Here is a 27,777-nt window from a genome sequence, read left to right as displayed (position 1 = left end):
AAGCACAATAAACAAACGAAAGAGTAGATAACCTGGACTTCATCAAAATTAAAAATACATTTTTGCTTCAAAGAACAACATCAAGGAAATAAAAAGACAACAACAGAATTAAATTTTGCATATCATATATATCTAGTAAGGGATTTGTATTTAGAATATATAATGAATTTCTACAACTCAACACAAAAAGAAAAACAACCCAATTTAAAAATGGGCAAAGGATTTGCACCAACATTTCTCCAATGAAGATATATGAATGGCCAACAAACATATAAAAAGATGCTCATCATCATTAGTCATTAGGGAAATGCAAATCAAAACCACATTGAGAATCCTGAAAGCAGCAAGAGAAAAGCGATCCATCACTTACAAAGGAATCTTGATAAGACTATGTGTGGATTTCTCAGCAGAAACCATGGAGGCAAGAAGGAAGTTATGTGATATACTGAAGATACTGAAAGAGAAAAACCGCCAACCAAGAATCCTATATCCGATAAAACTGTCCTTCAAATATGAGGGAGAGTTTAAAATATTCTGACAAACAGACAATGAGACAGTTTATGAATAAGATACCTGCGCTACAGGAAATACTAAAGGGAGCACTACAGACAGATAGGAAAAGACAGGAGTGAGGGGTTTGGAACACTATTTTGGGTGATGGTAGCACAGCAATGGAAGTACACTGAACAAAGATAGTCAACTGAGTATGGTTGAAAGAGGAAGGTTAGGAGCATGTGGGACACCAGAAGGACAGAGGAAAGATAAAGACTGGCACTGTAGAACTCAGTGAAACCTAGAGTGCTCAACAATTGTGATAAAATGCACAAATATGTCTTTACATGAGGGAGAACAAATGATTGTCAACCTTGCAAGGTGTTAAAAATGGGTGTTATTGGGGAAAACATACAATCAATGCAAACTAGGGACTATAGTTAACAGAAACATTGTATTATGCTTCCTTTAATGTAACAAAGGCAATATACCAAAGCTAAATGCATATAAGAGGGGGACATAAGGGAGAGGTATGGGACTCTTGGCATTGGTGATGTTGTCTGACTTTTTATTTAATGCTATCTTTCCTTTTGTTGCTTCCTAGCTGTCATGTTTGTTTTTCTTTTTTTCTTTTCTCTTTCTTTTTCTTTTGCCTCTCTACCTTCTTTGTGGAAGAAATGGAGATGTCCTTACATAGACAGTGGTGACGGTGGTGATTACATAAATATGAGACTATACAGGGAACCATCTATTGTTTACTTAGGACAGAATGTATGGTCTGTGAACAAAACCGCCTTTAAAAAAAAAACCAAAAACGAGTGGATGAAGAAACCTTGAGGGCACTATATTGAGTGAAATAAGTCAGACACATAAGGACAAATATTGTAGGGCCTTACTGATATGAATTAATTATAATATGTAAACTCATAGACATGAAATATAAGTTACCAGTACATACAACGAGGCTAAAGAATGGGGAGCGGTTGCTTATTATGAGGAGAATGTTCAACTAGGTTTAACTTAAGTGTTTGGAAGTGGACAGAGGTGACAGTAACACATTACTGTGAGAATAACTAACAGTGCTGAATGGTGTGTGAATGTGGTGGAAAGGGGAAGCTCAGAGTCACGTATGTCACCAGAAGGAAAGTTGGAGGTTAAAAGATGGAATTGTATAAAACAGTGAATCTTGTGGTATGCAATGTCCATGATTAACTGTACAAATATTAGAAATCTCTTCCATGAACTAGAACAAATATATGACACTATAACTAGAAGTTAATAATAGGGGGGGACATATAGGGAAAAAGTGTACCTAATGCAAACTATGTACTACAGTTAGTAGTGTTTTAACATTCTTCCATCAACAGTAACAAATGTACTTATACCAATACCATAAGTCAGTAATGGAGGGTGGGTGGTTAGGGGTATAGGAGGATTTGAGTTTCCTTTTTTTGTCTTTACTTCTTTTCTGGAGTAATGAAAATGTTCTAAAAAATTGGAAAAAAAATATTAATTGTGGTGATGGATGCACAGCTGTATGATGATACTCTGGGCAACTGACAATGGGCACTTTGGATCTTTGGATAATTGTATGGTATGCGAACAATCTCAATAAAATTAAATTTTTATAAAAAAGCACATTGAGATACCACTTCACATTCACTAGAATGACTATTATTAAAACATCAGGAAATAACAAGTGTTGACAAAGATGTGAAGAAATTGGAATCCTCATACAATGTTGGTGGAAATGTAAAATGGTTCAGCCACTTTGGAAAACAGTCTGGCAATTCCTCAAAAGGTTAAATACAGAGTTACCATATGACCCAAAAACTCCACTTGGTTATATACCCAAGACAAATGAAAAAATATGTCCACACAAAAACCTGTACATGAAAGTATACTATTCATGAACAGGCAGAAAGTGGAAATAATCCAAATTTATATCAACTGATGAATGGATAATTAAAACATAGTAGAGTTGACACCTGTGAACCTCTGGTCACACAATATTTTCATCAAGTGATCAATACATAACCTTGTTTTAGGTTTGATTCTGTTTAAAGACACTTTGTTTAATATGTATTAGTGACTCATTAACACTGAATTCATGACCAACAGCACTGTAACTCATGCCTGAACAAAGCTTATCTAAAACACATATTTTCTCAGGAAGGCATCATAGCCTTCTTGTACTTCAGACCACTAGGTAGCATTTCACTCTGCTTGGGAGCCATTTTAAAGAACAAAATCACCAACAAAAACCCATGAAAATGCAAAAAATGTGGCTCTAAATATACTGTGATAAGGACACTTGTTCACAATATGAGAGCCAAAACAAGAAGGCAGAGCATCATCTTTAACCTCACCTAGGAATTTGGACACTGGGCGACCCGTTTTTCACTACTCTGTACAAGTCCGCACATGACCACAAAAGCACCGTTGAGTACTGATTTAGGAGCTACAAATAAATTTTAGAGAGTAGGTGAATTTGTAAATAGTGAATCCATGAATAATGGGGATTATTATATAATGGATTATCATTCAATGGACTATTTCAGCAATAAAAAGAAATGAAGTACTCATACATACTACAACATGGATGAACCTTGAAAACATTCAGCTAACTGAAATAAGCCAGTTACAAAGGACGACAAATTGTATGATTCCCTTTGTATGAAATGACCAGAACAGGCAAATCCATAGAGACAGAAAGTAGACTGGTGCTCGCCTGGGCTGAAAGAGTTTGGGTGGAAATAGGGAATGACTGCTAATGGGTGCAGGGTTTCCTGTCGGGATAATGAAAATGTCCTAAAACTGTGGTGATGGTTGCACAACTCTGAATATACTAAAAACCACTGAACTGTACATTTTAAATAAGTGAATTGTATGTGAATTATATCTCAATAAATCTATTCTAAAAAATTATTTTGCTCTGAAGTGCTAGTAATATTAGATTTTCTTTTTTTTTTTTTTTTGTCTAGATTCTGGTTCCATATTAGTGTTCACTTTGGAAAATTCAGTCTTCATTTTTAACGTGTGCTTTTATGTCTCTATGTCATACCTCAACATTCTAAAGAAACTCTACTCCAGGATGAGGCAATTTTAGTTCTTGAAATTTATCTATCTGCAATGAAGGCAAGAATTTAGATTTCTTAAATCCCGCTTCACTTTTATGTTCTAATCTGGAAAGCTGGTATTGGTAATAAATTTCAGTCCAACTAGAAATTTATTTAATCCCAATTTAATCCACCTAGAAATTATTTTGTTATGAGGTGTGTTAACTTTTACAGGGTATCTGAGTGATTCTAAAAACTTTCTCTCAAAAGTTTTAAGCATACACCTCCCTCATGTCTATCTGATTAATATTATTCATTCTCTGTTAATAGAGGGTTTACTAGGCAAAGGAAAAATTAGGTTAAACTAATGGTATTTTACAGCACTGGGTATTTTCTTGTTAGGTGAGTTCTTTTTTATCCAATGTGTATCTTTTTATATTCACGGGCAAATATGTTTTTTGATTTTAAGTTGAAAAGACCAAATTGGACATTTGTATACTATCAAGTGATAGGCAGCAGTAGAAACAGTACTTCCTCCCTAAGCCATTAAGTCCAGTCCAGGAGTGGACTGTAACCTAAGATGGTCCAGATTTAAGATGGTCCAATGAGAAGAAAACCTAATGTTGAATGATTTGGAGAAGAAAAGAGCTCCTTCCCCTTAGATATTACTTTATCACAAGTAAATCTGTCTGAGAACACAAACAATCCACGGATCAGGTCAGAGCCAAAAGAAACCTAGAAAAATAGAGTCTCAGTCTTGATAATACTGTGAACTTCTGGATCAAATCATTCCTGAAGTCCATACTCAAATATGTAAGTCAACAAACTCAGACTTAAGTCAATCTAAACTGTTTTCAGGTACTCAGAACCAAAAGCATCTTAACTGATACAATTTCCAAAGTAAAAGCTGCTTTTTGTTCTTATCTCTGCAAACAAGGCAAATTTAGGTAAACATTCAATTACTGTAAAGCAGAAGATATTTTACCTTGGCTTCCAACTGATTGGCAAAAAAAGGAGGATTGCACATGCAAAAGTCATAGATTATCTCAGATTCCTCTTTAAGAGCATCCATCAGGAGTGTCTTCTGTGGTACTTTTACCACTAATAGGAAAAAAAAAAGGAACAACTAATTAACTATTAATGCTGTGGTAGTTTTTATGTATGTCCACAAATTCTTTGACACTCTTCCCTTCAAGAGGTAAAGATTAAGATACCTTGCCTTGAGGGGAGGCTGGACTTAGTGACTCACTTCTGAGGCTAAGTAACAAAAGCATTGCACTTCCTCCTTTCTCTATCTCTGAAATGACTTAGTTGTACCAGAAGTTGGCTGATATGTGGGGATGCTTAGCTGCCCATGGAGAACTCCAGATGTCAATGAACTGAGCCTCCTGCCAACACTACCATGTGTGTGAGCCATCTGTAAACACACCTCTATATCCAGGCAAACCTTCAGATGGCTGCAACCTCAAGCAAGACTGAACCTGAACCACCTGGTTAAGCCATGCCCAAATTCCTGCCCCTCAGAAACAATGAGCTAATAAACGTCTGTTGCTTAAAACTGCTAAGTTTTGCAGTAATTTTATTACACAGGAACAGATAACTAAAACAAATGTATTAACGATACCGGTGTCTCCCTTACAATTATATGTTTAACAACACTAAAGAAAAGACTTATTTCTTTCTTAAAGAGACATGATGTCCCTTTCACAAGAGAAGAGAAAAATAATACCCTTTTATATATATATAAAAGGCACAAAAACAAAGCAACCATCACTAAGGGTATTTGAGTATTTCTAGCATAGTTCCATCTACTGAGATAAAAAAAGACAGCACAGTGTAATCAATAGAGTTTTCTTCCTTTTAAATTTTGATGCCTAGGTTACTTTATATATTTACTATATTTCTTTCTGGGTTAATTCTGCTATTAAAACAGCCAACCCAACTGCAGCATACCAGGTTTAAAAATATTACCAAAGTTTGTGCATTAAAGCAAACAATAATTAATAATGAGATGTGTTAAATTAGAAAGATGGGTTAATAAAGTTTAAAAAGGATATTCATTCTGTAGAACTAACCTTTTATGAGATCAGATAAGTTATTCTGTTCCACATTTTTCTTTGCATAGTTGAAGCACATATCATCCACTTCTGTCGCAAGGAAATACCAGCCATTTAAGGTTGCTCCAAGTAAAGGATAGATGCAGGATGCCCCAGTACCTAGAAAAAATGAAAAATGAAAACCCATTCCAACCACCAGAGGGAGAGGTGGGAATAAAAAAGGGAAAATATCATTTTCATACACTAATGTAAATCACCTGATTACATATACATTGTGGCTACAGGGTTCTCTAGTCATTTTATATAAGTTAGTTCTAACACCTCACAATTACACTTAAACTTTCTAGAAGATACCAACCTTGCTTTCCTCCTCTCTTGTATGCCATATGTAAAATGAAGGGCATATAATTGATAGTTAAGGACTATATGACTAATTAACTGAAAAGGTCAAAACTGAATTTAATTTACTTCAGAAAAATACATAGGGTATAAAATTTGTATAATATTAACCTGCCCAGTTCCCCAAATTTCTGTAAGTTGTCACCTGAAGGAAACCAGATTAAAAAAAAAAAAACCCTAAAGAGAGAACTCATTTCTCAGATAAAGAAAGATGGAAAGATCTTTGCCTGGAAGCCAAAACAGTGGAATCATTGGTCCAATTGCTTGGCTCCACCATAGCTTCAAGCGAGACATTCAGAGACAAACTACCCAGACAAAAATCACTTTAACAACTAGGGTTTGGTCCTAAACTTTTATGTAGAACTCCTACTCAAGGAATGGACTAATTACTAACCACGAAAATTGCTTTTATGACCAATGATTAATCATGGCCAATGAGGTCCTAAAGAGTAGATTCAAGAGAAGGAAAGCCAGTGTTTCTCCCATGGCCTACAGTAATCAGGCTCCGTCAGCTATTCCAGGCCTGATTTCTCCTGGACCACATCTTGGTTCCAGTCTAGCCTTCCCAGGGATTTGACAGAAAGAGGCAGAGGATGGAGATACTCCTAACTCAGAGGAAACCAAGGCTCATCTTATTGCTTCTTCATTAAGTATTTTGAACAGGGTATTGAAAGACACAACTGATAACCAGATCATTTAAGCTCTTAAACAGTCACAGTGATTGCTTCATTTCCTACCATGACTGTCCATGAGTATCCTGCCCCTCATGCTACTGGGCAAACACTTCCTTGGGGACTTGTGAAGTGATGGAGAGAGAGGTGGTAAAGGACACTCAAACTCATCCCAGAGGCCAAAATTATTTAGCCACTAGCTATTCTGGTAAGCCAAACAGGAACATTTAAGTAGTACTTTCAGTTCTGCAGGAAAAATATCCAGAGCAGAGTCCTGGTTCTAGATCTCATACAACTGGCTCTCTCTTTATTCTTCAATTTCATTTAAAAGAAAAAAAAGTGCCCTCCAGAATTAATGTGGATAAAAGACTAAGTAAATACATAGTAAATAAATAAATCAAGCCACTCAATTCCAAAGACCAAACAAGACTTGTATTCTAACGTCCTAATCCCCTCAGAAAGCTGAATGACATTTTAAAATAGGTAATAATCTCTTTTTATAACCATAAGTAAAAAAGGAAAGTGTATCATCATAGAATTAGAGCAAAATGATAGAGTCTAGGGAAAGAATTTATAGAAAACCCTAATTAGAATGGATGTGATTCTAGCAAGGAATGCCCCTCATGAAATGTTATAATCATTAACCTCCTATATCCCCAAGTGTTATTTTGGAGGCTATTGGGCAAAATTAACATCAATTAAATACCAAACAAGCTCTCGATCTTTTCAAACTTTCTACAACCCATCAGCCAATCTTCTGCCATGAACATAAAAGCACAGAGGCTTTGTTAAGGCCCATTATTTTTTATGTAGTGCTTAACACATATGGAGTCCTCAGAAATTTAAATGCTGAAAGAATGATGTACTTATGCATCAACATTCAACAAATTATTTATTTTGGATGCTAACTATGTAACAGAAATTTTGTTGGGCCTTGGGATATTACACTTAAAAAGAAAAAAAAAAAAGCCGTCTAGTGCAATCTAGTGGCAAAGAGACATTAATCAAATATTCAAACAAATGAGTGTGCAATTAAAAACTGAAATAAATGACATGAAGGAAGAAACATGATTTTCTGAAAACATAACCAAAGAACTTAGCTTATGAGAAGGCTTTCCTGAGAAAAGAACTTAGCTTAAGAGAAGGCTTTCCTGAGAAAATAAGGCTGGAATTGACAACCAAAAAGTAAATGAGAATGAAGGACATTAAGGTGGGGAAGTTCAAGGCAGAGTAAATAACATACAAAGCCCTCAGGGGTCCACGTGAGAGACAATGGTGACTTGGACTGGGATGGCAACAGTGGAATGGAGAGAAGTAGGTGATTTAAGAGAGAAAATAAACAGGAAATAGTGATAGACAAGACAATGAGAATAGGGCATAAGTAAATGTCAAGGACGCTTCTGGCTTGCATACCATAGTGGACTGTGGTAGGTTTCAATGAACTAAAGAGCAAAAGAAAAGGACCAGAATTAGGAAGAAAAAGTATCAGTATGGCCTTAGATATGGTGAGTCTGAGATATTTTTGAGATATTCAAGTTTCTCAGATATACGGGGCTAGATCTCAAGAAACGTAATCTGAGTTGGAGGTTGTGATGGTTAGGTTCATGTGTGAACTTGGCCAGGTGATGGTACCCAGGTGTCTGGTCAAGCAAGAACCGGCTTAACCGTAACTGCAAGGACATTTGTGGCTGGTTAATAAACCAGAAGGCTGGTTTGTTAAACCATCAGTCAATTGGCTGCAGCTGTGACTGATTACATCAACAAAGGACCTGTCTTCAACAATGAGAGAATTCAATCAGCTGGATTTAATCCAAGTTGAAGACTTTTAAGGGAGGCAGATACTGAACTTTTACGTCTTCTTCGGCTAGCCAGCGAAGCGTTTCCTGAGGAGTTCATCAAACACTTTCATCGGAGTTGCCAGTTCGCCGTCTGAGGAGTTCATCAAACACCTTCACTATAGTTGCCAGCTTGCTGCCTGCCCCACAGAATTTGGATTCGTACATATCCACAGTTGCATGAGACACTTTTATAAAATCTTATATTTATAGATATCTCTTGTTGATGCTGTTTCCCTAGAGAACCCTAACTAATACAACTCGGTACTGGAAGTGGTTCTCGAGAAACAGAATCTTAAAATGGGCTTTTACAATTGCTTTTCTACTCTGATTAGATTCAAAGGCATTAATGACTCCATTTCCAATAATCAAGATGGCACTGACAGTCCATGGCGTGAGTTGGCAATGGAGATATGCAAAATATCACCGTTTGATTCTTCTAATCATACTCTTGTATGAAGCAAGGCTCTGGGTGACAGTGTTCTTGACACCTTAACAGAGTCTTGCAGAGTTAAGAGGTATAATGACATTGGCTAGTTGCTTTTAAAAACGCTGGATAAAGGTGTAAGAGAAAGGGATGAGCTAAAGGCTTCAAATTTGAAACTGAAGTGCCGTATGACAGATGTAAAGGTCTCCATGTGTGCCCTGAAAGAAAATCTTATTTTCTGTGGCCACAGACTTGAGATTTCTGAAAACCAGACCCAGAGTCTCATTGTGCAAGTAGATTTACAATGTAAACTGAAATCTCAAACTCGTAGGGTGTCTGCTGTTAAAGTAAAGGCATTGATTGGAAAAGAATGGGATGCTGAAACTTGGGATGGGGACATATGGATTGATAATAATAGCAGTGAGGACACTGGAACTCTGGATTCTGCTGAGTCTTTGTTAGATATGCCTGTAGTGGTCTGTCCTGAGGAAACAGCCCTCCTACCTCCAGCCTGCTTTGAGGAAACAGCTTCCCAACCTCCAGTCTGCCCTGAGGAGCCTGCCATCCAACCTCCACCTAAAAAGATCACCCTTCAGTGCTTGCTAAACCTGTAATCACCTACCCTGAGGAAGTAGCCCTCATTCCCCTGTCTGGAGAGATTAATCGTGTTTCACGAAACAGAATGTCCTGAGGTAAATGGCTTGAGGGATACTTCTAATTCCTTTCATGACCCACCCCTACCACCAGTCTTTGCTTCAAGACTGAAAACTAGACTAAAGTCCTAACAGGACCTGAAGGGTGAGGTACAGTGTGACCATTGAGGAAGTATGCTATACTCCAAAAGAAATGTATAAGTTTTCCAATTTATACAGACAGAAATCAGGAGAATATGTGTGGGAATGGATATTTAGGATGTGGTGTAATGGTGGAAGGAATATAAAGTTGGATCAGGCTGAATTTACTGATATGGGCCCACTAAGTAGAGATTTTGCATTCCATGTTGTAGCTCAAGGGGTTAGAAAGGGCCTTAGTTTGTTTGGGTGGTTGGCTGAAACATGGATCAAAAGGTGGCCGACATTACCTGAGATCAAAATGCCAGAACTGCCCTGGTATAAGGTAGAGGAGGGGAGTCAAAGGCTTAGAGAGATTGGAATGTTAGAGTGGATTTATCATGGAAGACCTGCTCACACACCCCTGCAATGTCCAGAGGACATACCTTTTACCAGGACTGTGAGGAATGAATTTGTGAGACTAGCTCCAAAATCCTTGAAGAGCTCTGTAGTTGCCCTTCTCTGTAGGTAAGATACTACTGTGGGAACTGCTGTCACTGAGCTGGAATCCTTAAACACAATGAGGATAATCAGATCCTGAGTTGGCAGAAGCCACAGGGCAGCAGTTAATCATCAAAGACATGGTGGGCGTGGCTACCATAATGGAAAACAGGCTCAAAGCAGCAGTCAAAATAATCTGACTTGCAGAGACTTATGGCTTTGTCTAGTAGATCATGGAGTACCTAGCAGTAAAATAAATGGGCAGTCTATGAAATTCTTGTTTGAGCTGTATAAGCAGAATTCTAGGTCAAGTGAACAAAAGTCTACCTTGAACTACAAAAACAGAGTCACGGCCCCTTAGTCAATTCCTAGACTGGAGATAGTTTATAGTTCCAGAGCCCCTTGAATGAGGGGAAGGCTGGGTACCCTTGGGGAACGACCCTGTTACACTGCCAAAAATTTATACTGTTACTCTTCCTCCCAGCCTTCCCCAGAGGGACCTACAGCCTTTTACAAGGGTAACTGTGCATTGGGGAAAAGGAAATGATCAGATATTTGGGGGATTATTAGACACTGGTTCAGAAGTGACATTAATTTCAGGAGACCCAACACATCACTCTGTTCCACCAGTCAGAGTTAGGGCTTCTGGACGTCAGGTGATCAATGGAGTTTTAGCTCAGTTCCGTCTCACAGCAAGTCCAGTGGGTCCCAGACCCATTCTGTGGTTATTTCCCCAGTTCTGGAATGCATAATTGGAATAGACATACTCAGCAACTGGCAGAATCCTCACACTGGTTCCCTGACTTATGGTATGAGGGCTATTATGGTGGGAAAGGCCAAGTGGAAGCTGCTGGAATTGTCCCTGCCTAGCAAAATAGTAAACCAGGAGCAATACCAGATTCCTGGAGGGATTGCAGAGATTAATGCCACTCTTAAGGACTTGAAGGACGCAGGGTGGTGATTCCCACCACATCCCCATTCAACTCTCCTATTTGGCCAGTGCAGAAAACAGGTGGGTCTTGAAGGATGACAGTGGATTATTGTAAGCTTAACCAGGTGGTGAATCCAATTGCAGCTGCTGTTGCAGATGTGGTATCACTGCTTGAGCAAATCAACACATCCTCTGGTACCTGGTATTCAGCTACTGAGCTGGCAAATGCTTTTTTCTCTATAGCTGTTAGTAAGAACCACCAGAAACAGTTTGCATTCAGCTGGCAAGGCCAGCAGTATACATTCACTGTGCTACGACAGGGGTATATCAACTCTCCAGCCCTATGTCATAATATTTTCCGCAGGAATCTTGATCATTTCTCCCTCCCACAAGACATCACACTAGTCCATTATATTGGTGATATCATGTTGTTTGGACCTATGAGCAAGAAGTACCAACTACTCTAGATTTGTTGGTAAGGTATTTGTGTGTCAGAAGATGGGGGAGATAAATCCAATAAAAATACAGGGTCCTTCCACCTCAGTAAAATTTCTAGGTGTCCAATGGTGTAGGGCATGTCAAGATATCCCTCTTAAGGTGAAGGATAAGCTGTTGCATCTGGCCCCTCCTACGACCAAAAGAGAGGCACAACACTTAGTTGACCTCTTTGGATTTTGGAGACAATATATTCTTCATTTGGGTGTGCTACTGTGGCTCATTTACTGAGTGACCAGAAAAGTTTCTAGTTTTGAGTGGGGACCTGAACAAAATAAGGCTCTGTAACAGGTCCAGGCTGCCGTGCAAGTTGCTCTGCCACTTGGACCATATGATCCACCTGATCCAATGCTGCTGGAAGTGTCAGTGGCAAACAGAGATGCTGTTTGGAGCCTTTGGCAGGCTCCTGTAGGAGAATCACAATACAGGCCCTTAGCATTTTGGAGTAAAGCTTTACTCCAAATAACTACACTCCATTTGAGAAACAGCTTTTGGCCTGCTATTGGGCCTTAGTAGAGACAGAATGCTTAACCATGGGCCACCAAGTTACCATGAGACCTGAGTTACTTATCATGAGCTGGGTGCTATCGGACCCGATAAGCCATAAAGCTGGGCATGCACAGCAGCACTCTATCATAAAATGGAAATGGTATATATGAGACAGAGCTCGAGTGGGTCCTGAAGGCACAAGTAAATTACATGAGGAAGTAGCCCAAATGCTCATGGCCCCACTCCTCTCACATCACCTTCTCTTTCCCAGCCCACAGCTATGACCTCAGGGGAGTTCCTTATAATCAGTTGACTGAAGAAGAGAAAACACGGGCCTTGTTTATAGATGGTTCTGCACGATATGCAGGCACCACCCGAAAGTGGACAAGTGCAACACTGCAGCCCCTTTCTGGGATGTCCCTGAAGGACAGTGGTGAGGGGAAATCCTCCCAGTGGTTGGAACTTTGAGCAGTGCACCTGGTTGTTCATTTTGCTTGGAAGGAGAACTGGCCAGAGGTGTGTCTGTATACTGATTCATGAGCTTTTGCTAATGGTTTGGCTGGATGGTCAGGGACTTGGAAGGAATATGATTGGAAGATTGGTGACAAAGAAGTCTGGGGAAGAGGTATGTGGATAGACCTTTCTGAGTGGGCAAAAACCATGAAGATATTTGTGTCCCATGTGAATGCTCATCAGAGGTGACTTCAGCATAAGAAAATTTTAATAATCAAGTGGATAAGATGACCTATTTGGTGGATACCAATCAGCCTCTTTCCCCAGCCACTCCTGTCACTGCCCAGTGGGCTCATGAACAAAGTGGACATGGTGGTACGGATGGAGGTTATGCATGGGCTCAGCAACATGGACTTCCACTGACCAAGGTCAAGACCTGGCCACAGTCACTTGTGAGTGCCCAATCTGCCAGCAGCAGAGACCCACACTCAGTCCCCGATATGGCATCATTCCCCAAGGTGATCAGCCTGCTATCTGGTGGCAGGTTGATTACACTGGACCACTTCCATCACGGAAGGGGCAGCAATTTGTTCACTGGAACAGACTCATACTCCAGATATGGGTTTGCCTTCCCTGCATGCAATGGTTCTGCCAAAACTATCATCCATGGACTTATGGAATGCTTTATCCACCGTCATGGTATTCCACACAGCATTGCTTCTGACCAAGGAACCCACTTCACAGCAAATGAAGTGAGGGAATGGGCACATGCTCATGGAATTCTCTGGTCTTACCATGTTCCCCACCATCCAGAGGCAGCTGGGTTGACAGAACAGTGGAATGGCCTGTTGAAGACTCAATTACAGTGTCAACTAGGTGGCAATACCTTGCAGGGCTGGGACAGTGTTCTCCAGGAGGCTGTGTGTGCTCTGAATCAGTGTCAACTCTATGGTGCTGTTTCTCCCATAGTTAAGATTCATGGGTCCAGGAATCAATGGGTGGAAACAGGAGTGGCACCACTCACTATCACTCCTAGTGATCCACTAGGAACATTTTGCTTCCTCTCCCCGCAAGCTTAACCTCTGCTGGTCTACAAGTCTTAGTTTCAAAAGGAGTGCTCCCACCAGGAAACATAACAATAATTCCACTGAACTGGAAGTTAACACTGCCACATGGCCATTTTGGGATTTCTGTACTGGCTGGGATGATTGATCCTGACTATCAAGAGAAAAGAGCACTGCAACTACACAATGGAGGTAAAGATGAGTTTTCCTGGAACACAGGAGATGCCCTAGGGCATCTCTTAGTACTACCATGTCCTATGATTAAAGCCAATGGAAAACTGCAACAACCCAATCCAGGCAGGACTATCAACTGCCAAGAAACTTCAGGAATGAAGGTTTGGGTTACTCCACCAGACAAAGAACCACGGCCAGCTGAAGTGCTTGCTGAGGGTAAAGGGAACATGGAATGGGTAGTGGAAGAAAGTAGTGATAAATATGAACTTACAAATGCCAGGAACCGTCTGTCAGTGGAAGCCCAGAGCTCTTGAATCTTGAAGACAATTGTGTAAAAGTGTGGCTTGTGGGGGGTGGCGGTGTGATTGGGAGAGCCATGTGGACTGCGCTCCCCTTTGTCTGGTGTGTAGATGGATGAGTGGAGGAATAGGGGCAAAAAAAAAAAATGGACACCCAATGTTCTTTTTTGCTTTCGTTGCTCTTTTTCACTTTAATTTTTATTCTTGTTATTTTTGTGTGTGTGGTGGTGAAGGTGTCCAGGGATTGATTTTGGTGATGGGCATGCAGCTGCGTGGTGGTGCCGTGCATAGTTGAATGTACACTTTGTGTGGCTGCATGGTATGTGAATATATCTCAGCGGAATTGAATTTTAAAAAATGTAAAGGGAGAATAAATGGAAGTGGAAACTTTTACAGTTCAAAAGATTATTAAGGGATATATTAACCAAATGAGATCCGTAGACCTGTTTGGAGCTTGATTTTGAACAAACTGTAAAAAGACATTTTTTAGTCAGTTGGGGAAATTAAATACCAGAGACCATCTATCAGATGGCTTTAAAGTACTACTGTTAATTTTGTTGGATGTCATAATGCTACTGTGGTTATATTAAAGATATATACTGCTAAAGCTATATACTGAAATACCTATGTGTAAAAATACATACATATATGAACTACAACCACATGACCAGTTACAGAAACGAGGACTATGATGGCAAGAATATTTCCTCCTTGTTTTGTTATGAGTATGTATTTGCCTATAAAGCAAATATCTTTGTTTTCTTCTCTATCTTATGCCCTTATATGACATAAGCTGTATTGTTCATTTTGCAGTATTTAAGTTAAAGGAAATCAATTTTAAGAGTTAATATCACCCAAGGACTTGCACCCTATTCTGGAGAAATTTAGTGCATTTCCAGTTGTATGCAGGACAGCAGAGTATCATTAGGTGAAAAATATGTCTGTTATTGTTATGCACTTAGAGTTAAAGTATGGTTTAAGGCGATGTGTATAACTGCCAAGTTGACAAGGGGTGGACTGTGATGGTTAGGTTCATATGTGAACTTGGCCAGGTGATGGTGCCCAGGTCAAGCAAGCACTGGCCTAACTATTACTGCAAGAACAAGTGTGGCTGGTTAATAAACCAGAAGGTTGGTTTATTAAATCATCAGTCAATTGGCTGCAGCTCTGACTGATTACATCAACAAAGGGCCTGTCTTTCAGTGACAGAATTCAATCATCTGGATTTAATCTAATCAGTTGAAGACTTTTAAGTGAGACAGGTAAAGGACCTTCACTTCTTCTTCAGCTAGCCAGAGAAGCATTTCCTGAATACTTTCATTGGAGTTGCCAGTTCGCTGCCTGAGGAGTTCATTGAATGCCTTCACTGGAGTTGCCAGCCTGCTGCCTGCCCTACAGAATTTGGACTCGTGCATACCCACAGTTGTGTGAGACGCTTTTATAAAATCTTATATTTATATATCTTGTTGATTCTGTTTCCCTAGAGAACCATAACTAATACAGAGGTACAGTAATTTCCAACACCAATTACAAAACGCAATTCTGGCTCTACCCAAAGCTGGGTTACAGTCTACAGGTTAAGAGCACAATCCCAGGTTAAGAGCACAACCCTTAACAGGACTGTTCTCATTTCCAACATCAACTACAAGTTTGGGGTTCCCAGAACACCCCACTTCTAACCAAATGGTTACAAATTGGGGATTCCCACTACCTCCTCAGGTTCAATAATTTGCTAGCATGACAAAGAACTCAAGAGAGCACTCTACTTACAGTTACAGTGTTATTATAGTGAAAAGGATAGAAATAAGAGACACATAGGCAGGGTCGGGGGGGGGGTCCACAAATGCATAGCTCCCATGTCCTCTCCCCATGGAATCAGGATGTATCACCCTTCTAGCACATCAATGTATATTAGCAATCAGGGAAAATCACTTGAGTTTCAGTGTCCAGAATTTTTATTGGGGTTTCATTATGTAGGCACGATTGATGGAATCAATGACTATGTGGTTGAACTCAACCTCCAGCCCCTTCCCCTCCTCAGGTGTCAGACTGATATGATATGGCTCATAGCTCCAATTCCCTAATCACATGGCTGGCTGATCCTTCTGGACCATCCTAAGACTATGGGTGCAGCTGGTCCAAGGCTGAATCACCTCATTACAATAAACTACCAGATGGGGGGCACCATAAAAAAAAAAGACACTCAGATCATGGGAGATTCCAAAGATTTAGCAGCCCTAGGAGCAGAAACAAAGGCCAGACCTCTTTACGGAGGCCAAATTCCTTACTATATAGAGGAATATAAAAAGTAGTGTTTTATTTGCACAGAGGTGGAAAATAAAGTCAGAGATGTAAATGAAATTGCCTACAACTAGGGTACTGAATGAGAAAAGGACTCAAGTCTGAGCTTTAAAGAAGGATTCTCAACATCTAATTGTCAGATACAGGAAGGCAAGCCTGAAAAGGAGAAGTGACGAGAAACGAAAGAAAAACTAGAGGAGCCTGGTGTCACAGAAGCCAATGGAGGAGAGTGCAAGAAGGAAAAAGGAATGATCCATAAATGCTGCTGAAAAGGTTACAAAAGGTGATGACTAAAAATCTTCACTGAAAATGCATGCAACTATAAAAGTTAAACATTTACTACTAGCTATTAGTTATATTTAGAAATAGTCACAGACCTTTATAATTCAATCTTTCCTATAAAGAACTTGCAAAAGCCAAAGGATTAAAAAAAAAAAATTAAATGAAAAACACTGGCTATGATAAACTACAACACATTTATAACTACAAAACATACCCTAGCTCCATTACCTTCTGTATCTCCTCCATTTACTCTCCCAAATGAATAAAAGTGGACAGCATTCCTCATCACAAAATTTTACAATTAAGAGAACATCTTACTTTAACTCAATGACTTTTTCCTCCTTTTAATTTTGGTTAAAAATTCCCTCTACTAATAATCACCAAGAGATTCCTTAAAGTATTCAGGGCCACATGATCTTATATTAAATGGCCATCACCACAAAATCACAATATGGAGACTACTGTATTATCATCAAATAATTCAGAGTGAAAATAACGTCCAATAAGCACAGACATCAATATGGTAATAGAAAATCAAAGAAAACAGCAGTCTCCTTTTCATTTCACACCTCTTTCCGCCCCCTGCTCCTTGTTTGGAACTCACAATCCCTTCTCAAGAGAAATCAGTGAAGTAAAGCCTAAGTACAGCAAATAAGAATAGTAATATCTATAGCCAGTTTCTTTCAAAACAAATACCCTGTAGAGAAGTTTACAAAGACTTTGATGTTGCAAAGTTTATAAAACTTATGTTTAGCCAAGAAAAAATTTAAAACCATATACCTATGTCAATTCCTCTTCGGAGAGTACTTTTGTGAGAGTCCTGATGACCAATCAGATCTTCTACCCAATGAATATAGTTGAGTCTCAAGGGAACTGTGGGAATTAGCCTCTCCAACGGGATATCAATAGAAAGTCCAAAATCTTCCCTTAGAAGAGTACAAGTCAGTGCTCTGACTGCCTCAGGGTCTTTAAAATTAAGACTAGGGGGTGGAGAAAAAGAAGTAAAACTGATTAGTAAGATTAATTATGTTGTATTAGCTCTACGGCAGTCAGGTGATAGCAAACAGCCACTTGAATTTTCTAGCAATATCACAAATAAATAGCTACTTAGAACATTCAGACAGTGGTGTACACACATGGGTATTTAGCACCATCACAATATATAAAAGGCAGTATAATTTTTTACCAAAAACATTAAACTTCCATACATGGAGCATAGAGGTTAACAGTGCCAATGTTCTAATTCCTCCCTGCTTGCTTCCTTACTGCTTACTGCTTTATGACCTTGGACAAGTTAACCTTTCTGAGCCCATTTCATCTGTAAAACGGAGATAACAGTACCTGTATCATCATGCTGCTGTGAGATAATTGTGAGAAGTACTTAGCGTAATGCCTGGTACATAGTAACTGTTTTGTAAATGCTGGCTATTTTTTCTATTATCGTTAATATTATTTGACATTAGAGTTCTTTGAAAACCATACATAAAAGTAGAAATAAAGCAGTATTAAAGGGTTTAATAATAAAAACAGCATAAAACATGTAAATCTAACGAATATCACAGATATCACAATTAAAATGTACCTACTGTTAACAGCTATAGTAGGCTTAATTTACCTACTATAAAATTCACCTGTAAATGTACAATTCAATGGCATTTAATGTATTCAGAAAGCTGTCCATCCACCATTACAATCCCATTTTAAAACATTTCCACCACTCCAAAAAGAAATCTCATCCCTATTTGCAAGTCATTCCTTATTTCCACCCTCAGCCCTAGGCAACCACTAACCTACTTTCTGTCTCTATAGATTTATTTGCCTTTTCTGGACAATTCATATAAATGGAATCATACAATATATGGTCTTCTGTGCCTGGATTCTTTCACTTAGGTCAATGTTTGTAATGTTCATCCATGTTGTAGTATGTGTCACTAGTTCCTTTTTATTGCTGAAAAGTATTCCATTGTATGGCTATACCATATTTTGTTTATCCATTCACCAGTTGATGGAGATTTTGGATTGTTTCTACTTTTTGGTTACTATGACTAATGCAACTAGAATATTCATGTACAAGTTTTTTTGTGGAGACATGTTTTCATCTCTCTCAGGTAGATATCTAGGAGAGGAATTGCTGGTCTAGGTTAAATTTATGTTTGACTTCTTAATAAAAAACTCGTGCCAATGTAACTATTTTGATGTTAAAAAGCTGCTATGCTGAAAATCTTAGACCTTATTACAAATGGGGCAAGTAGGAGAAGGGAGAGCAGAAAGCCAGTATAGGGGATGGACTATGAACAAAGTAAAGGCAGAAAGAGCTTTTTTGACAAACAGCTAAACCTAAAACACCTATAAATTGTGGCTAACACAATTTCTTGGCTAACAGAATGTGTTTACAAGCCATTATATGTACACATAAATTAATATTCAGGAGGAGAAACAGGAAAGGGAGAAGTGCATTGTACATGTGGTCAAAAGATTTCAATTAAAGCTGACAGAAATGTTGCTATATTCGGTTATTTTCTTGGGGTAGAGTACATGTTGGAAGTAGTTATCTCAGGTTAGTTGTTTTTTTATTACTCCCTTGTTATGGTTTGTTTGAAATTTTTTTAATTGTTTTTTTTAATTTTTTTTTAAATAGTTGATTTTTAAAAAAAAGATTGGTGGTATTGTCTGATTCTTTATTCTACTTTGATTTAAGGTTATTTTTCCTTTTGCTGCTTCCTAGCTGTCATTTTTTTTTCCTCTTTCTTTTGCCTCTCTACCTTCTTTGACTCTCCCTCCTGCCTTGGAGAAGAAATGTAGATGCTCTTATATAGATAGTGGTGAAGGTGGTGAACACATAAATGTATGACCATGCAGAAAACCATCAATTATTTACTTGGGATGGAATGTATGGTGAGTGAACAAAACCATATTAAAAAAAATGGGTTGATGACAAAACCTCAAGGGCAATATACTGAGTGAAATAAGCCAGACACGTTAGGACAATTATTGCAGGGTCTCACTGATAGGAACTAATTACAATATGTAAACTCATAGACATGAAATATAAGGTACCAAGATATAGGACGAGGCTTAAGAATGGGGAGTGGTTGCTTAGTATGAGCAGAATGTTCAATTAGGATGAACTTAAATGTTTAGAAACGAACAGGGGTGTTGGTAGCAAGATGTGAGAACAACTAACAGCGCCGAATGGTGTGTGAATAAGGTGGAAAGGGGAAGCTCAGAGTCATATATGTCACCAGAAGGAAAGTTGGAGGTCAAAAGATGGAAATGTAGAAAACTGAATCCTATGGTGGGCAAGGTCCATGATCAACTGTACAAATACTAGAAATCACTTCCATGAACCAGAACAAATGTATGACAATACAATTAGAAGTTAATAATAGAGGGGCATATAGGGAAGAAATATATACCTATTACAAACTATATACTACAGTTAGTAATATTTCAACATTTTTTCATAAACAGTAACAAATCTACTATATCAATACTACGAGTCAACAATTGAGGGGGGTTGGTTAGGGATAGGGGAGGATTAGAGTTTCCTTTTCTTTTTTTCTTTTTTCATCTTTCACTTTATTTCTTGTCTGGAGTAATGAAAAGTTTCTAAAAATTGAACAAAAATTAAGTGTGATGGATGCACAGCTGTATGAGGGTACCCAGGGGCAAGTGATTGTACACTTTGGATCTTTGGATAATTGTATGGTATCTGAACAATCTCAAAAAAAATAAAAAATAAAAATAAAATAAAAAATAAATAAAAAAAGCAATGAAATATACGCAGAGCCCCCTTGAGGAGCTGGTGGAGAATGCAGGGGTATTGGCCTGCCCCACCGCAACGGTTGCTGATGTGCTCACAGACATAGGGGACTGGTGGTTTGATGGGCTGAGCCCTCTACTACCACAGGACTTGCCTTTGGGAAGACTGTTGCTGCAAAGGAGAGACTAGGCCTCCCTATAATTGTGCCTAAGAGCCTCCTCCTGAATGCCTCTTTGTTTGTTGCTCAGATGTGGCCCTCTCTCTCTAGCTAAGCCAGCTTGGCAGGTGAAATTACTGCTCTCCCCTCTACGTGGGATCTGACACCCAGGGTAGTGAATCTCCCTGGCAATGTGGAATATGACTCCTGGGGAGGAAGCTAGACCCGGCATCGTGGGATGGAAAACAACTTCTTGACCAAAAGGGGGATGTGAAAGGAAATGAAATAAGCTTCAGTGGCAGAGAGATTCCAAAAGGAACCGAAAGGTCACTCTGGTGGGCACTCTTATGCACAATATAGACAACCCTTTTCAGGTTCTAATGAATTGGAATAGCTAGCAGTAAATACCTGAAACTATCAAACTACAACCCAGAACCCATAAATCCTGAAGACAACAGTACAAAAATGTAGCTTATGGGGGGTGACAATGTGATTGGGAAAGGCATAAGGACCACACACCCCTTTGTCTAGTTTATTGATGGATGTGTATAAAAATGGGGGAAGGAGGAAAGAAACAAAACAAAACAAAACAAAACAAAGGCACCTAGTGTTCTTTTTTACTTTAATTGTTCTTTGTCACTTTAATTTGTATTCTTATTATTTTGTGTGCTAATGAAAATGTCAAAAATTAATTTTGGTGATGAATGCACAACTATATAATGGTACTGTAAACAACTGAATGTACACGTTGTTTTGTATGACTGCATGGCATGTGAATATATCTCAATAAAATGAATCTTGAAAAACTGGATTCTGGTGATGACTGCATAACTGTATGATGGTACTGAGAGTAGTTGATTGTACACTGGATGATTGTAGGGTATGTGAATATATCTCAATAAAACTATTTAAAAAAAGAAAAAAAAATTAAAAAAAGCTGATAAGTATACATTTAGGAATATAAACACAAGAAGAATGAAGAAAATAACGCAATCAAAATCAGGTAGTAAAGGAAGGGAAAGTGAAAGGAAGTGGAAGTATAATAATTTTATTGCTGTAGTTGTAATCAGTTGGTACTCTTTAAAGACTTAGATACATTTATAAAAATAACCAACAGAAGATCTAAAAACATAACACAACCTTAAATTTATCAAAAGGAACTCAAATAAGAATGGGGGAAAAGAATCAAACCCAGATTTTACACTATATAAGGTAAAAAAAAAAAAACACACACACACAAAACAAATGTGAAACATACAAATAAATGTAAACAGTAAGAAAGACTTTCAATCAGATCGCAAAGCCAAAACCAACTTACTGCAATGAACTATACTGTAGACAAAAACCATGCCTAAAATAAAGTAACTAAAAGGTTCAAAGTGAAAGCTTAAGCAAAAACATACCAGACAATCGCAAATAAAAGGAAAGCAGGAGGTCACGATCTTATAATAGACAACCTTAAATTATGGACAAAAGCAAATGAAACAAAAAATGCCCTCTATAAAGGGTGGAAACCACAAAGATTTAATAATCATAAATATATATTACACTTCCCCTAAAAGAGCATTAGAATTCATAAAATAAGAACTAAAGGAAATGTAAGGAAAAACAGATGTAAATATATTAGTAGTAAGAGACCTTAATGTAGCCTCTCAAGACAAGACATAAACCAAATAAAAATAAGAAAGGATATGGAAGAACTAAATAGCATAATTAATAAGTCTGATCTAATAAGACATATCAAAACTCTAAATCCTGAAAACAGAGAATACATCTTTTCAGTTCCCGTGAACTTGTAAAAAATCAACCATTTGCCCATACAGAAAATCTCAGTAAGTAGAAAAGGTATGAAAAATTCTCTGATCACAAATGTGGTAAAACTTCATAGTATTATCCAATCTAGAAAACAGATGCTCCGAGACACAACTTGGAAATTCAGAATCATCTTGGATAGAACTAAAGTTCCATCAAGGAACATTAAAAATCTTAAATACTTACCTTAGTAAACAAGAAAAAATGGAAACAAAGAATCTGACTCAAAAGAAGAATGAAAAAAACAAAATAAACCTGAGGATAGCAGAAGGAACAAATTATTAAAGACCAAAGCAGAAATTAATGTATTAGAAAAAGAATACAGTGGAATTAAATGTAAAAGTTGTTTTATTGTTTTTCCCCAAAAAAGAATTAGGTAACCTACTCAAGAAAAAAAGGAGGTGGGGTAGAAAGAGAAAGCAACTGCTGAAGAAGAGACAAAAATTCAAACCACTGGAGGTCAAGGAGGATGACTTTTAGAAGTCATTGACTTTATAGTTAGGAGGGAATTGGTGAGCTTTTAAAGAACAGTTCCTACAGCACAGTAGAAGGGGAAGTTGATTGTGCAAATATATGCTAGCATAAAAAGTCTCATTAAATATAATAAGCCTATTTAAAAAGATTATAAGTCTATTCCTATATATCAGATCTAGATATATATTACTTCTTTCATTTGTGGGGGCTGATAAAACAGTTACTCTGTGGGCAAACAAGCATGAACACATCTGTGTTTCACTTAATCAATAGCAACTGCCTCAACAAATTTTCACATTAAAAAAAAACAGTAAAATCACACCACCTTAGTATTTCCTCCTCAGTTAAAAGCAGGACAAACTCAGGTTCAATAAGATAAATGAAGTAGCAATAAAAAGGAATGAAAATTATAAAAACTTCAGTTTCCATTCTAATAAGAATACTGTATTTTACTCCTGTAAAATCCATCAAGTATGTGAAAAAGATGAGCCACAATCATTTTCTTCAATGACAAAGCAAAGAGAGACAATTTTTATACACAGAAAGAAGTTAACATCTGATTACAACACTGAGGTATTCGAATAAATTCTTTTCTTTTCCTCTACAGTGACAGCCCAATCTATTAAAAAAACTTCATTGCTAAACACACAAAAGGAAACTATCCCAATACGATGTCTATGTCCAAAGCCTTAAAATCTCAAATGTAAAATAGCAGAATTCTTGTATCAAACTTAATAGCCTAGGTACTTTATCAAAAATAAACCTAATGAACAGTATTCCTAAGAGCAGTACATATTATAATAAATATTGTCTTAGAATTTCTGAATATTATTTTGCACTAGCATTTCAAAGAAACTGTGACAATCAGGGGTTGCAAATTCAAATATTTACAAGGAATAGCTATCAGTGCTACTCAAAATGCCCGCCCTTGACAAGCTAAGGAGCTTGTGTCAGAAGGTAAATCAACACACTAAAGAAAGTCATGCAACCAAAGAAATGTCAGCTGAATTAAACATAACGCTTACTGACACTGTTGATTTACATCCTGACACAAGGTCCTTATCTCTGTGGACAGTAACAAATTGTGGCCCAGCAACCAGTCCATTGATCACAGTTTTAGTAGCTGTATGCCAGATGACACAAACGATCATTTCAAAGAGTATGGCCACCACTCAGCCCTAGGCAATTAATATCAAGTGGGCTTGCCAGCACAGTATTGCCAGATCTCTAAACTTTTCAAATTAAACCAGGAATCCATATTTTAATATGAATTTTCTTCAATTCTTAAAATACAATGCACACAATAAACAATAAATGCAAGCCTTATACAATTCCCAGACTAAAAGGCTGCATCCTCTATTATGAATAGTGGGACTGAAAAGACCTTCAGAGAAAACTCATCAAGATAATCAGATGCCTAGACATCAGAAAAAATTACAAGAATATATGGCCCAGTCAAAGGAACAAATTAAAAATTCAGAGGAGACACAGAATTTGGAACAACTAATCAAAGATGTTCAAATAAACCTCCTAAATCAATTCAAGGAGATGAAGAAAAATATGGCTAAAGAGATAAAGGATATTAAGAAGATCGTGGCTGAGCATAAAGAAGAATGTGAAAGTGTGAAAAGAAACATAACAGAACTTAAGGTGATGAAGGAAGAATACAAGAGATCAAAAACACACTAGAGGCAAACAACAGCAGATCTGAACAGGAAGAAGAAAGAATCAATGAACTACAATAGAGTACAATCTAAATCTTACTGACAGAAGAACCAAGGATGTAAGGACCTGTATCCAGAAAACTACAAAGCATTGCTAAAAGAAATCAAAGACGACCTAAATAAATGGGAGGAAATTCCATGTTCATGGATTGGAAGACTAAATATTAAGATGTCAATTCTACCCAAATTGATTTCCAGATTCAACACAATCCCAATCAAAATTCTAACAGCCTATTTTGTGGAACTGGAAAAGCCAATTCCCAAATTTCTGCAGAATGGTAAGGGGCCCCAAATAGCCAAAATAATCTTGGAAAAGAAAAACAAAGTTGAAAGAATATTTACAAAGTTCCAATGGTAAAAACAACATGGTAGTGGCATAAAGATAGACATATTGACCAACGGAATTGAATTGAGAGTTTAGAACCAGACCGTCACATCTATGGTTAACTGATTTTTGACAAGGCTACCAAATCCACCCAACTGGAACAGAGCAGTCTCTTCAATAAATGGTGCTGGAAAAACTGGATATCCACATCCAAAGAATGAAAGAGGACCCCTATCTCACCCCTTATACAAAAGTTAACTCAAAATGAATCAAAGACCTAAATATAAAAGCCAGAATCATGAACTCCTAGAAGAAAATATAGGGAAGCATCTTCAAGGTCTTATGGTAGGAGGTGGTTTCTTAGACCTTACACCCAAAGCAGGAGCAACAAAAGGAAAAACAGATAAATAGAACCTCCTCAATGGTGAATATTTATTAGGGAAATGCAAATCAAAACTTCAATGAGATATCATTTCACACCGATTAGAATGGTCACTATTAGAAAAACAGAAAACTTTATGTGTTGGAGAGGATGTGGAGAAATAGAACACACATTCACTGTTGGTGGGAATGTAGAATAGCACAGCCACTGTGGAAGACAGTCTAGCAGTTCTTCAGGAAGATAAGTATATAATTGCCATATCATCTGGCAATCCCGCTACTAGGTATATACTCAGAAGAACTGAAACTGGGGATGCAAACAGACATTTTCACACTGATGTTCACAGTGGCATTATTCACAAATGCCAAAAGATGGAAACAACCCAGATGTCCATCCACCAATAAATGGATAAACAAAATGTGGAATATACATACAGTGGAATATTATGCAGCTGTAAGAAGAAATGAAGTCATGACACATGTGACTACATGGATGAAGCTTGAGGACATTATGTTGAGTGAAAAAACACAAAAGGACAAATATTGTATGACCTCACTAATATGAACTAAATATAACTAGCAAACTCATGGTGTTAATACCGAAAACATAGGTCACTAGAAGATAGAGTGAAGGCAGAGAAAGGGGAGCTGATGCTTAATTTGGGAATATGTAATAAGGCTGGTTGTAAATGTTTGGAAATGGATAAAGGTAACAGTAGCACATTATATTGAGTGTAATTAACAGCGATGATATGTGGATCTGATTGTAGTTGAAAGGGAAAGTTTAGGGTCATGTATGTCACTAGAAGGAAAGCCAGGGGGTGAAACATGGACTGTGTAACATAGTGAGCTCTCCTGTGGGTGAAAATATTCTAGAATATAATGTGGTAATGACTGCACAACTTTGAATATACTAAAAGATTGTATTGTATATGAATTTATCTCAATAAAACTGCTTTCTAAAAAGAGGGGAGCGGCAATGGCAGAAATAGGGAAAAGTGAAAGGAATTAAGAGATATTGAGGAGGGAAAAGTTACAAGATTTGGCGATGGACTGACAGGTGAGGGAAGGGATGTGCTTCACAGTTGTCCCCTAAGATTCTGGCTTGTTCAACAGAATAGACACTGCCATTCACTGAAGTTGAGAAGTCTGGTAGACAACCATTTTGAGAAGAAACACCATAAATTTGAGCTGTATTTGAGACATCCAACTGGAGATATTAGGTAAGCAGTGATTTTAAGGTATGGTACCCAGATAAGAGGTTTGGTGAAATAAATATCTATGTCATCTACAAACAAACAAATAAAGCCCCAGCATAGATGAGACTGCTTAAGGAGAAAATACAAAGTGAGAAGAACTTAAAAATAAGCTTTGAAGAATCCTTTAACACTTGTATACACATCATTCATTACAAAGGAAGTTACACAAAGCGACAGAGAGGGGAGCCAGAGAGGAAGAAGGAAAACCAGAATAGTTTTGGCAAAGGAACCAAGATAAAAAAGGTGTTTATGTAGGAGAAGAGTAACTCAGAGTCCACTAAGAGGTGAAGACTGGAAATAGTGACACGATATCAGAGGAGACATTTTCAAGAGCTACTCTGGTAACAGAATTAGAAACCACCCTGGAGAAAGTTAAAGATTAAGTACGATGGGAGAAAAAGGACACAGCAAAAATAGACAATTCTTTCAAGAAGCTGGGTTGTGCAAGGGAGAAGAGAAGTGGAGCAGAAGTGTGGGGTTGAAGAAGGGGTTTTATTTTTTTTTTTTCATGTAAAGTCAAACTTTAAGATTCCTTTAGGGTAGAAAAAGACTCTTTGCTGTTTACAAGGTTATTTCTGAGTTGTAAAAATTATCTCCTCTACCTCGTTTTTTGTACTTCCTGTATTCCCCCATTCAATCTTGACTGCCCAAACCGACAGACAGTAAGTGTGAGGATCTTTTTTCTTGCATCTATAATGGAAACCTTAGAAGCAGACATAAACTGATCCACGTCTGTCAGATAGATGCATTATTAATTTTTTTTAATGAAAGATTTCAACATGTTTAAAAGTCAATGAGGCTTCCGGGAAGATGGTGGATTGGGAGAGGGAGAGGAAAATTCTCCTCCATGAAAAACATTAGATAAAAGACAGAAAATGCTCCAGAACAGCAGTTCCAGGTTGCCACCAACTGGGCAGAGACTTCTACAACACATAGTGAGGACATGGCTGGAGAGTCAGAGAAACTGAGTTTAGAAAGGGTGTAAGAGTTCAGCCTGGAACACTGCCGGGGAGGGGCAGGTGGAGCCGGCTAACGAGTGTGGAAGGGAGCAGCCTTCCACGCCCTGTGCACCCTTCTTAGCAGTTGGCTGGAGGCGATAACCCTTAGCAGCCCCGTGAATGAGAGCTCTAGTGCTGAGAACTGGCAGTTGGAGCTGGCAGACAAACACGGAAGGGAGCAGTTT

The 27,777-nt window shown here is 38.0% G+C and overlaps 1 protein-coding gene and 1 non-coding gene across 2 annotated transcripts in view; both read right to left on the bottom strand.

The window, feature by feature from the left end:
* METTL16 (methyltransferase like 16) overlaps window positions 1-27,777 on the bottom strand; it is a 124,880-nt gene that overhangs the window by 76,256 nt on the left and 20,847 nt on the right. Inside the window, exons 3-5 of the mRNA XM_037808969.1 lie at window positions 17,480-17,679; window positions 5,627-5,767; window positions 4,537-4,652 (exon numbers count right to left, since the gene is read on the bottom strand). Coding sequence (XP_037664897.1) covers window positions 4,537-4,652; window positions 5,627-5,767; window positions 17,480-17,679 — 457 coding nt within the window. The remainder of the gene's footprint in view (window positions 1-4,536; window positions 4,653-5,626; window positions 5,768-17,479; window positions 17,680-27,777) is intronic.
* LOC119515022 lies at window positions 27,212-27,342 on the bottom strand. Its single transcript, XR_005212920.1, has one exon. It is a non-coding gene; the product is annotated as a small nucleolar RNA SNORA31 (small nucleolar RNA).

This window comes from Choloepus didactylus, chromosome 18 (genome assembly GCF_015220235.1).
Source record: "Choloepus didactylus isolate mChoDid1 chromosome 18, mChoDid1.pri, whole genome shotgun sequence".
Taxonomy (NCBI): Eukaryota; Metazoa; Chordata; class Mammalia; order Pilosa; family Megalonychidae; genus Choloepus; species Choloepus didactylus.
Note: the sequence above shows the minus strand (reverse complement) of the source record. Positions and strands in the feature narration are given on the sequence as shown.